The 12,634-nt window shown below is 40.4% G+C and overlaps 2 protein-coding genes across 3 annotated transcripts in view; one reads left to right on the plus strand and one right to left on the minus strand.

The window, feature by feature from the left end:
* LOC148502833 (cytochrome P450 2F2-like) overlaps window positions 1–12,634 on the minus strand; it is a 44,554-nt gene that overhangs the window by 24,975 nt on the left and 6,945 nt on the right. The window contains exon 1 of one of the 2 annotated variants that reach the window (XM_088449322.1): window positions 2,571–2,741. The exons of the other annotated variant lie outside the window; for it this stretch is intronic. Within the exon in view, the coding sequence (XP_088305448.1) occupies window positions 2,571–2,741 (171 nt within the window). Of the gene's footprint in view, window positions 1–2,570; window positions 2,742–12,634 lie in introns of those variants that run through there. 2 annotated transcript variants of the gene reach the window in all.
* Window positions 11,001–12,634, plus strand: part of LOC148502834 (cytochrome P450 2C5-like) — a 38,880-nt gene continuing 37,246 nt past the window's right edge. Inside the window, exon 1 of the mRNA XM_088449280.1 lies at window positions 11,001–11,195. Coding sequence (XP_088305406.1) covers window positions 11,013–11,195 — 183 coding nt within the window. The 5' untranslated portion in view covers window positions 11,001–11,012. The remainder of the gene's footprint in view (window positions 11,196–12,634) is intronic.

The raw sequence follows: 12,634 nt of genomic DNA on the forward strand, positions 1-12,634 counted from the left end.
GCTGATTTCACAGTTAAAATGCGACTAAAAATACAAATAGGAATGAATACACCATCATCTGAACATGGCAGTACTTCCCTTACACAAGAATACCACACGGGAATTTACCTAATAACATGATTATAATCACAGGTGTAATAAAAGCAAACTCGGTGTCCTAATAGATGTTTCAAATAGAACCCCTCCTGAGCAGCATGTCTAGCAGAAACATACATAGATCAGTGTGATCTGTGTATGTTTCTAGCTGTAAATATTAAAAGAAAGGGTTAAAAAAAAGTTAAAATGATGTGGGGTGAGCTAAAATGCAGGGGGGGGGGACAAGTAGGGTTCCCCCGTATTTTAGAGCCAGTCCTGGTTTTAAAAATATGAGGAAAAAAGTGTGGGGTTCCACCTATTTATAAAACCAGCACTGGACTCATATCTACCTGGGTCATAGTGCCACAGCCAGGGGACCCTTTCACTGGATCTCATCATTCAAAGCATTAGCACCCCAAGCTAGTAAGCACAAGCCAGAGATCTCAGGGGAATTGGGGACACCTCCAATAAAGGCCCCTCTCTCCTGAGCACCCCAGGCTTATGCTGAAGCCTGGAGCTCTTCTCTGCATCCCTATAATGCAAACTATTGTTTTTACAGTGGAACTACAGGTGCCAGCGTGCCTGCCCTTTGGCACTCCTGTTGGTTCCATCCATTGAATATCACCAGAATTTGACTCTTCCTCTTTCTTGGTGCCACCAAAACACTTGTCCATTCCTTCAATATCTCATGACTCGACTACTGCAGACTTCGTCTTACTGGTCTTCCCCTTAACTCTCCTTTCCATTTTCTTCTTAACGCTGCAGTCAAGCTGATCTTTCTTTCACACTTGTCTGTCTCTGCCTCCCTTCTTTGCCAATCCCTACACTGGCTCCTTATCCCGTAAAGCATCACGTTTATACTTCTCACCCTAACTTTCAAAGCTCTCTTACTCTCTCCTCCCCCTACATTTACAACCTCACTTCTCTCCACACCCTCTCCATTCAGCCGATGTCCACCGCCATTCCTCCTCACTTATTACCACCTCTTCCTCCTGTCTTTAATACTTCTCCCATGCTTCCCGTACCCAGGGCCGTAGCTAGGGTAGCGCCGCCGGTGCCATCGCACAGGGCACCGCAGGTCAGGGGGCGCTGTTTGGGCCTGTCAAAATTTTGTTTATTATCATTCTTGCTTGTAGCTTCCTCTTATTTCATCCCCAGCATCTCCTGGCCTCTCCTATCTCTACCCTGGCCCTTCCCCATGAAACCATGGCCCTTTTTTGGGTGCATTATGTCCCTTTGAAAAATGAGGGGGGCGCCAATGCTCTTTCTGGCACAGGGCACCAAAAAGTCTAGTTCCGGCTCTGCCCCTACCTATGGAATGCTCACCATTGTTCTATTAGGCTCTACCCTAATAACCCTTGTATAACAGATCTCTGCCTAACTTGGCCTTCACTCCCATTTTGCTAGCCTTTGTATATACCAAGTACACCCACTAACTTCCAATTCCTTTTAGACTGTAAGCTCTTGTGAGCAGGGCAGTCCCTCCTCATGTTTTTCCCTTCCCCATGTAAACTATCTCAGCCATATGGGTCACTATAATTTAGTATATGTTAGTATTATGCCCACATTTGTTAAGCATCAGTGTTATTCTCACGTTTGTAATTATGTTGTTGTGCATGTACTGTTTCTGTTCATTATGTGTCAGTTGTATACTCACAATGTTAAAACTATGTATGTTTGTTTATAGTGTTACTTGGTTTACCCTGTTTTGTGTGTTTGCACTGTACAGTGATGCAGTAATTTGTGGTGCCTTATAAATAAAAGCTAATAATGGTAATAGCCTAAGTACGGTATAACACAGATGTCACATTTCACCATCATACAGTATGTATAGACATACAGGTGTATATTTACTAAAGTGCGGGTTTTAAGAAGTGGAGATGTTGCCCATGGCAACCAATCAGATTCTACTTAACATTTATCTAGCACCTTATGGAAGATAATAGCTATAATCTGGTTGCTATAGGCAACATATTTACTTCTAAAAACCCACAGTTTAGTAAATATAGGCCATAGAGTCTGTATGCATACAGCTTAGTTAGAGCACAGACCCTGCTACACACAGTGTAGGTTCAATAATATAAGGTGACATAAACATACCCTGATTCAGTACAAACATTACTATGTATATATTAGTTTAAATACACCATTACATGTATAAACAACAATATTTACGACAGTTTATTTATGTCTACATTAGTGATCTTTGAATTTTTACCATTCCAGTTGAATTTCTAACTTCACTTTATGACATCCTAACCAATTTCTATTTTAATCTAGATCACTGCTTGCATTATTCTGTATCTCTTCTACTTTCCTCTCCCCTGACTACTGGCTAATCCTGCAGGGTATATTAAGGGACCCACTAATTGATATATCACAAGGAATTTCTGAGGCACTTTACTGGATCCTACAAAAATCAATCAACTAAATTGATATTGTACCAGGGTTTGAATAGCATTTTTTCTACTCTGACAGACTTCCATCCAACTTACCCCAACCAAGGAACTGATGAGGTCATCCATCTTGACCTGATGCATGTTCCCTATAAAAGGAAGTGGAGTGGGACCTGGGGGAAGTTTTCCTCTCATCTTCCATCGTGATAGAAGCAGCATGGTGGTCACAAGAAGGATAAAGACAAGAATAAGAATTCCACTGAGGTCCATGATAAACTAGACTGGAGAAAATCTGGTAGAGTGTATGGATTCCTGGACATTTATAACTGTCATGTAACCTGAGCATTTCACCACCTGCATTCAGCAAACACCTATCACAGTTACAAAGTTCATTGGGTCATTGACCTTGGCTCAATGCCATTGTTCTGCAATGTATCCTCAAGTGACAGTGACTACAGTTCACAGAAACTTTAATTGCTTGTCAACAATTGTTTTATGTACAGCTTATTAGATGTCATCATCATCATCATCATCATCATCATCATTTATATTTAATTTGCCAAAATACTCGACAGAACCAGGCAGTGAGGAAAACAAACTCCACATAGTGAATAGAACAGGGACTTACAAGTTTTACAAAAAGGTGTAGAGAAAGTCTGCTCATTAACTTTATAGTTTAGAAGAAAAGGCCAATGCTGAGACAAGAGGAGCTAGTGGGATTCAGAGTTGAGATTAAGATAGAGCTAGGTTGTAATGAATGAGAGTAATATTAGTAGCAGTTTGTAACCCAGCTACCGTGAGATCACTTGGACGTAGGATAGACTTTAGTAAATAGGAAGGTTTTGAGAAAGTATGAATGTTGGAAAAAGCAGGGTTGGTGTTAACTCTAGGTAGTATATTTACTAAGAGTCATGACTGTCCGAGATTAAACATGCTGGGCATCACAGGGATATGGGTGCATTTTTCTCATAGTCACAAAGAATCGTGTTTGACTGAATTGTGTTTGCCGATGGTGTAAGCAATATGGTTTGATCGTGTGTGAGTTCAGTCATATTTGGACTGCAATGAGTAGAAGTGCCTGTGAGCTGTGTGTTCAGCAGAAATACTGCGCATATCTGTGCAGGCTTCTGTGTGCTATAGGGTAAAGAAAGTGTTATCTGCACATGCTCTGTATACAAAAACCTACTGTTTGCACCCATCAACAGAGATGACTCAGAATCAGCCAAAAGGTGAACTAAAACACTAAATAAGTAACATCGGCTAACTTGTTATCTTTTTTTTTATTTTCCCTGGATTTCTGACTGGTCTCCACCATCTCCACCTGGATGTCTGAGCACTCTCTGAAGCTCAACATGGACAAAACTGAACTCATCATCTTGCCCTCTAACAGAGTCTCCACCCCCACCAATCTCTCTATAACTGTTGACAATACCATCAACTACCCTGTTCCCAAACTTTGCTGCTAGAGTGTCATCATTGACTCCACTCTCTCCTTCATCCCCCACATTCAATCTCTGGCTCAATCCTGTTGGTTCCAGCTATTCAACTTCACTTGTATTAGGCCATTCCTCTCCCTAGAATGCTACCAAACTGATTTATTCACTCACTAATCATTTCTTGGCTCAACTACTGCAACCTTCTGCTCACTGGCCTCCCTCATTCCCATCTCGCTCCACTCCCATCTGTTCTCAATGCTGCAGCTAGATTAATCTTCTTTTCTGACCATTCCACATCCACCACTCCCCCCTGCCAAAAACTTCACTGGCTCACATTCCCCTACAGAATCCTCATCAAACTCCTCACCCTCACATGCAAGGCTCTCTCTAAATCCACTGTTCCCTACATCACCAACCTTAACTCTTTACATACTCCCTCCAGCCCCCTCCAGTCAGGCAATGATTGTTGCCTCTCCTCTACCCTGGTTACTGCATTTCACGCTTCAATCCAAGATTTTGCCCATACGGCTCCTCTTCACTGGAATAAGCTCCCTCATTTGATCAGGCTTTCCCTGACCTTACATAGCTTCAAACATGAACTGAAAACCCACCTGTTCATCAAAGTGTACCCTTCCACCACATAACCCTGTCTTCAAGCTACTCATCCTACCCTCCTACCTCAGCCATCTCTTCCTCACCTACTTCCTGCCCTCAGATCCCCATGCTCACACCACATGTCATCTATCTATCTCCCTTCTCCCCTTGTCACAATTGTTGGGTAGATAGTGGATGCAATCCATATTTGGGGAATTGGCGTGACCGGTTCCTGAGGCGCGGAGTCTAATGTGTCGGCGGTATTCATCAGGGACTTTTGCTAGAAGGTATGGACTTGGCTGCGTCCAACACACAGGTCACGGCACTCAGGGTAGGTTTCCCTGTGCAGGTGCTGGCAAACTCTGGATGGAACAGAGAAGACTTTCAGCATAGTTGACATGCCGGATCAGAACCAAACAGATGAGACAGTACCAGGGAGCAGACGTATGCAGGTCACAGGGGGTAGCCAAGGTCAGAACCAGATATCAAACGCAGTACCAGGGGTCAGATGAAATCGGAGTCACGAACAAAGCCAAGGTCAGGAACAGATAACAGGATATCCACAGGAACACTGGAGTAAGGTAATGGAGCCTGTACTCTGGTACCTGTGTACTGCCAGAGACTCCCTCTTAAAGAGAGGAGATAAAATCCCATGCCAAACGTGACTTCATGTTTGGGATGCCTGCCCCTTTAAATTCTATACAAGTCGGTGCACGTGCTCCAATGTGAGCCGCAGCCACCTGTCACAGCCGCCGGAGGGAGTCGGGTGCATTGACAGCAGATGCCGGGGACTCCCCGCCCACTGCCTGACAGTCCAGTGCCACCGGACCTGGTAAATATCCCCCGATGTCTGGGGAACTGTGACACCCCTAGATTCTTAGCTTCTAAAAGCAGAGTCCTCCTCCCTCCTGTTCTCACAGCTCTCTTCTCTAGCACTTCTATGACAGCCTTCACCTTTCCAGCTGTATTGTGTACTGAGAATTGTGGTGCTAATTGAGACTTTGTGCTCTGTTTATGTTTCAGTTACTGTAATGTAATGCTCTGTGTACCCTGTACTGTCCTACTGCTGCCATATGTAAAGCGCTGGGGACCGCTTGTGGTGCCTTATAAATAATAAAATATAATAATAATAATAATAATAATAATAATAATCTGAAATAGTGACTCGGAAATCCCTTTCCTACTCTGTAGTTTCCATTATAATACCCTTGATACTATATTCAGCCTGTGGTTTTTTGAAACCCAAGTGTATTATTTTGCATTTTTTAGCTATAACATTAGTTGCCTTGTTTTTACCATTCCTCTAGTCTACCTAGGCTCTCAGTCATTTGTTTTACCCCTCTAGGTGTGTCTACCCTGTTGCTTATCTTTGTGTCATCTACAAAAATGCAAACCTTCCCTTTAATACCATTTGTAATGTCACCAACAAAGATATTAAAAAGTACTGGTCCAAGTACAAACCCCTGGGGCATTCCACTGGTAACATTACCCTCCTTTGAATACACACCATTTACTACAACTCTCTGTTCCCTTCCCAGCAACAAATTTCTTAGCCATTTAACCATATTAGAATCCATTCCAACACTTTCGAGTTTATTTAGCATTCTGTGATGTAGAACTGTGTCAAAAAGCTTAAAAAAGACTAGATAAGCAAAATCTACAGCCCCACTTTGATCTATTACATTAGTCACCTAGTCAAAAAAGTAAATAATACCCCTTTCTCACTGAAAATAAGTTTACCGGGTAAATCACTTTTACCTGGTATTTTGTAGGGTCGTTGACCCGGGAATTAAGTCCCAGGTTGACCCTTTCACACAGGAAAAAAACCCGGGTTGTTCTGCAAATTACCGGGCAAAAGTGATTTACACGGTAATTTCATTTTCCTGTGTGAAAGGGGTACCAGACAGAAAATGGAAAAGAAACTTGGCACACAAATGCCGGGTAAAAGCCGGGTTTTTTGCCATTTTCTGTCTGAAAGTGGTATAAGATTTGTCTGGCATGATCTCCCCCCAGTAAATCCATGCTTTTTGGGATCCTGTAAATTGCTGGATTTAAGATATTTCACAACTCATTATTTTAGTATTGTTTCTATTACTTTCCCAACTACTGATGTAAGGCTCACTGGTCAGCAGTTACTAGCCTCTTCCTTGCTTCCAATTTTGTGCAGTGGGACAACAATCACTCTTTTCCAGTCCTCTGGAATTACTCCTGTAGCTAGTGACTGGTTGAAAATTCTGTGTTATCAGCACCCCTTTAAGCTCTTTTAATATCCTAGGATGTATCCCGTCTGGCCTTATTTATTCCTCCACTTTCAGTTTGTTCTGTTAGGACCTTCTCCTATGTAAATGTGCTTGTATCTATCTAATTTTTATGTATGTTCTTTCAATTCAACTGTAGCCCTTTCCCATCTCCTTTTGTAATGAATACTGAGCAAAAATATTTAAGTGGAGCAAAAATGGATAAATGACTTTTCTGTAAGTTGATCAGTGATCACTTTTGTGAGAAATGTCCCAGGGCCTGATTCAGCTTTGAGAATAGAGTGAGAAATAGCACGTAACTGATCATCTTTATGATACCATGTAGCACTGCAGGTGGGGCAGATGTAAAATGTGCAGAGAGATGTAGATTTGTGAGGAGTGTGTTCAAACTGACATCTAATTTGCACTGTAAATATAAAGCTGTGCAGTATTTTTGGGCTACATGCAATAACAGCCAGTATTTAACCTACATGCAAAACAAAATGTATGTATTTGTACCCCTTGCATTGCAACATGGTTTGTCCTGGTTCACAGTTACTGGCTCTTTCTTACTCGATTCCCAAAGCTGAATCAGGCCCCCAGTTGATTGTTGACAGCAGAAGCCCAATTGCAGAGAGTCAAAAAGGTACTGAAAGTAAAAAGTGAGAAAGACAATTTTTTATGAATCACTCAAATAGATTGGAAACAAAGAGGGGAGAGAAATAAGGAGAGAGAGAGAGAGACTTTGTCAACAGATGATTTATTTAGGAATGGTGACATGAGAACATGTTTAAAGGAGGATATATGTAGCTGCAGAAAGATAGACACTAGTTGAGGAGGTGAAATACTGTAGATGATGACATGAAGTGTAGGAAAGTGTTAAGAACAAAAGTTAAGGGGCACACTATAGTGCAAGATAAGATGGGTGCAGAGACTTTGTCCATGATTATGGTGCAGAACCAACACAAAGCAGATTTAGTAGGCTTGATGAATCATGATGTGTGGGTGTTTTGTATTTGAAGTAGGGTTTATAGTCATATGCTGTGAGAGGGAAGGTGGTGTAGGTGGGCAAAAAAGACAAGTTGAATGTGAAAACGGAATGGGTTGATATAGTATTAAATAAGTAATTTCGGTTTGCTGGGAAAGTGAAGAGGCAATGCTGTAAATTAACTGAATTAATTTATAGAGGAGTAAGCTGGCATTTTGGAGATATCCTCCTAGTGGGGTTCTACAATACAAGTAGCAAATCCATTTGCTGTGCTAACCTTGATGTTTTGGAGGGAAAGAATAAAAATGTACTTCATAGGTTGGGGTGCACTACTGGGTACAAAACAAGCTATTCAAATTAATTATATGAAGGTAAACTTAAGCAACATTAATACAGACATAAAACAAATCTGACTACAGAGAGATAAAATAATATTTTTCATCCCATGCTGGACACTCCTCTCTCACTAATCTATTCATTGCCTCTAGCACATAGTTTAACAGCAGAAGCAGTGAGCCCACATGGCAACAGGATTCTTTACTCCGTCTCTCTTTACATATTATTTATGAAAGGAATGTTACTTTTGAATGAAGAAAGCAAGGAGATGACTCATGTCTGAAGTACTTCTCTTGATCTTGATATTGCAGAAAGTTTGATGTGTTGTCAACTGCAACTCAATGATTATGTCCAATTGCTTTGCTATAACCATTTATTTCAGGTGTGTGATCCCTGTCTTTAATTATATTTATTACTATTGATGTAGCAGCTTGGTTATTTTTACCTGTTTGAACTACTTCAGTGGTGCCCCAAATAGATAACTTATTGACACTTTTAGAAGCTGATAATCACAGTGATTGAATTGCTAAATTGATTGATTACAGTGTTTTGGATATACTGTACTATATCTTTACCTTAATTAAGCTAATTTATGATCTTAAGTATTTGGGATTTAATCTCAGTATATACAATTTTATTTTCTGATACTATATATCTTTTTTATAGAAAATTTAGTTTGTTGGCTTAGCTGAAATTAATTTTAAATGATCTAAAAAAGTTAACTTGTAACAAATTTTCTGATACGAAGAGTGCACCACCAAGGAGTTTCAGTTTTGCTTCACCTCTGTGAATCGCGCACCCCCCACTCTTTTCCCTGAATATGTAGTTATACAACTTCATTATACACCAGCAATTGTTGCAATTTGGCGGGCAATCCCTGCAACCTGGTTCTTTAGCTATGGTTGCTTTTTTATGAAGTAGGATCCGCACCTATTTTTTTTGTGATTAGGAGTAATAAGAGCCATCAACAGCAAAAATCCACAAATAATTGTTCTGAAGGAGATGTGAACTGCGAAAATCCAAGGATTAAGATTAGAAGGTAAATTATATTCTTCTAGAGTTCATACTTTTGCTGAATCATGTAAAATGCCCTGTGCAGAAATTAAATACCTTAAGATGTCTACCATGGGAATTCCAAATTTAAGGGGCACATCCACTAGCAGACTGTGAAACGGCTGCATGATTATGACATTGTAATTGTGCAGTCGTGTCTCAGTCTGTGCTGTGCCTACACTGAACGATCAGTCTTTCAGTGTAGGCACATCAATCATCCCCTAACATGGTCTATCTGTCATTATCTGCAGATTGTCCATTATATTCGAGCGATGATTGATGTCGAAAACAACCAGCGGGAGCCGCACTGCTGGTCGTTTCCGACATTAATGTGCATGATTTGTGCCTGATTACTAAGCGATTGCACAATAACGATGTCGTAATCGTGCAATCGCTCATTAATGTCGCGTAGTGGATATACAGGATTGCATTTTTGCAACTTTGCATAAAGTTGATTTACTATCTTTAGTCCATTCAATTAACTCTCCCAAGGATCAACCAAATGTTGGAAAACCTTTTTTCTGACTAGAGAAATGCAAGAATTAAAGAAAAATGGGTGACTCAATAATAACAAATGACAAGGACTCGGACTGTGAGTGTTATATAACACTTTTCGATATCATAGCTTAAAGACGTCCATCCAAACCATTAACAGATATTGCTAAAATGCCAAAACAAATTCTGGATGTCTAGAGATTTCACGGACAGACTCTTCTTCTTCTGTTATAGTCGCATCAAAAAATATTCAGTCCACCCAACTCTCCATGAAATCAAGAAGATAAGTAGAAAGCAGCACAAAGGGTGTATAATAATTCTTCAGTTTCCCAAGTCTTCAGTTTGCATCTGGGAAATAAAGAAAGTCCCTCCAGTGCCTCCATACCTAGTGAACCGTGATTAACAAGAAGTCTGCTGAGGACTCTACCCCGACTATAAGACCTACAAGGGAATTACAGTAACAGGAAGGAAGGTACACATGGAGTTATGTGGAAAAAACTAAAACTAAAATGGACCAGGCTCAATTATAGCATGAGGCTTAGGAGCAGAAAGTTCTCTTTTATAGGCTTGTTCCTCCACAAAACAACTCTGCAAATTTGCACATGTTGGGATAAGCATTTCAGATAGTGCTAGTTGCATAAAGTAAGTTGGGTACTAATCAAATGGATTTTCTTTTCCTTCTTGTGTCTATTTTTCCCTATGTAATGTACATAAAATATAAATATATTATTCCCCAATCCCACAAATGGAAATTCTTTATACCAGAGGTTCCCAAACTCTGCCACTACAGTCCACGTTTTAAGGTTATGCGTGCTTAAGCACAGGTGACTTAATTAGTTCCTCTGTGAATTTGATTTAACCATATGGACTCAAGCATGGATATCCTTAAAACCTGTACTGTAATGGCGGAGTTCCGGAACCTCTCCTATATACAGTTCCATTGAAACAAGTTTTCCCTGTAAAACTAGTACATTGCCAAAATGGGAAAATTGACCAAGTTATAAAGTAGGACCAAAATCCGGTCACAAAGCTGTTAAAATAAATATTCAAAACACCATGTATATCACGCTATGAACTACCAGATACTTGGAATTACATACTTGACATGTCATTAGAGTGTAACATCATGCAAGGAGCTTAAGATAGGGGGATTTCATTTTAGTTGCTTTTTTTGCAGATGCAAACATGATAAATAATCCCTTTAGTTATGGGAATGTGAGTCATGTACCACTCTTCTCACAGTCATCACAGTTCTTAGAACACAAAGGGCTGAGTTAACCTGTTAGGCAAGTAAATAGCTACTCTAAGTGAGCGTTATGTAAGCTGGTATCAAGTGTTTCCCTCTATAAATATGACTGGTTAGCATCATATTAGTTTCAATGTAGGAAAGTACAGTATCAGAATGGAGATATTTGGAACGACCACTGTGTTACTTATAGCCTGTGTGGTTTTCCTAATTTTAAGTATAACAGTAGCAAGAAAACAGAAAAGAAATAGCAAACTGCCCCCTGGGCCACCTCCATTGCCCATCCTGGGCAATATTCTGCAACTCAATGGCAAAGAGGTCTTTAAATCACTCAATAAGGTACGTTTATTCAGTGCCGATTGATGGTATTAATAATCATCTATGTTAAAAAAAATTATGTGATTTGGGGAATTTAAGTAGCATGTTTGTGACACTAGAACTAATTTGCTAGTGTTATATGGTACAATATTTTTAGTAAACAATAACAACTAATCAGTCATTAGGTTGTTCTCTGCCCAGTGAAAGTTTTATAATCAAATAAAGGGTATTATTGGTTGCCATGGTTCTGTGAAAAATTGCAACATCTAAACAGTATAACCACAGGGGTGATGGTGATTATGGAAAGAGGGGCACCTAAAAAAACATATTCTATCCATCTCAGTAATATTTATTACTGAAGTAATCACAAGCAAACATTAGAGGACGGAATAAGTATTTTGAAATATAATCCATCCTGACACCAGAAGTTAATATTCATGATATGCCAGCTGTAGAGTTAGTTTTGATATCATTGCTAATCATTTGTAATGTCAATTTTGATGTAGTCAGACTCTTGTAGTGCAGTAGAGGTGTGAGGCATATATACTGAATAATGTTCTTATTTACTTGGTGTAACACATATGTGGGATAATGCACTACAGTAAATTATTATGGCTATCATAAGCTAACTACATCCCCTGTAACCTGTAGAAAAGTGATACAGCTACTGTATATAATTAAGAATCTGCCACCAGTGAAGACTTTAAGCGACCCAAACACAGTGCGATACAACAGCCAATCCGACAGATTGGTACGATTTGGCTGCTATATCGCACCACGTATGGGCCTGATGTCAGACTGAGCGCGCATCCGTGGGGTCGTACATCGCAACCCCTGATATTACTGCAGGATCAGCCGATCAGGTGATGCGATGTGCGATCCCATGCAGCGCTATGCGGGTGGGAGAGAGGGGAGCAGGCATATCGGGTGGTCGGCCACCCGATCGCACCGTGCGTGGGGACCGCCCAATATGTCAGACGTAAGATCCCCAGTCGTGTCACAAGGTGCTATCACATCGTGTATGGCCGGCATTACTGTCCGTCAACACACATCTGAGACACTAGCTTCACAAAGAGAAGTTTCACATAACTTTTGAAATCAGAGGACAATTAGCAGCTAATCTATAGTTGACTAGTCATGTTGGTGAGAAGTCATCACCATCTAATGATATATTAAACTGCTGCTCACATTAAGCATGGTTGCTGGTACAGCTTATTATGTTTATTTTACGGTGTTTCAGTTTGTTCAGGACCATTCTCAAGTAGAACAAATAACAAGTTATGCCACGTATTCACTAGGCGATAGAGGAACGAGAGTACGATTACAACGTACAGCCGTTCCTCATCCCCTGTGTGTGCCTACACTGAACAATATGTCATTCAGTGTAAGCTTCCTCCGTCATCCCTGAACATGCCCATTCTGTCGTTATCGGCAGATAGACTGGCATATTCAGGCGATGA

The sequence above is a fragment of the Taudactylus pleione genome, unplaced genomic scaffold, assembly GCF_031769625.1.
Source record: "Taudactylus pleione unplaced genomic scaffold, aTauple2 ptg000481l, whole genome shotgun sequence".
NCBI lineage: Eukaryota > Metazoa > Chordata > Amphibia > Anura > Myobatrachidae > Taudactylus > Taudactylus pleione.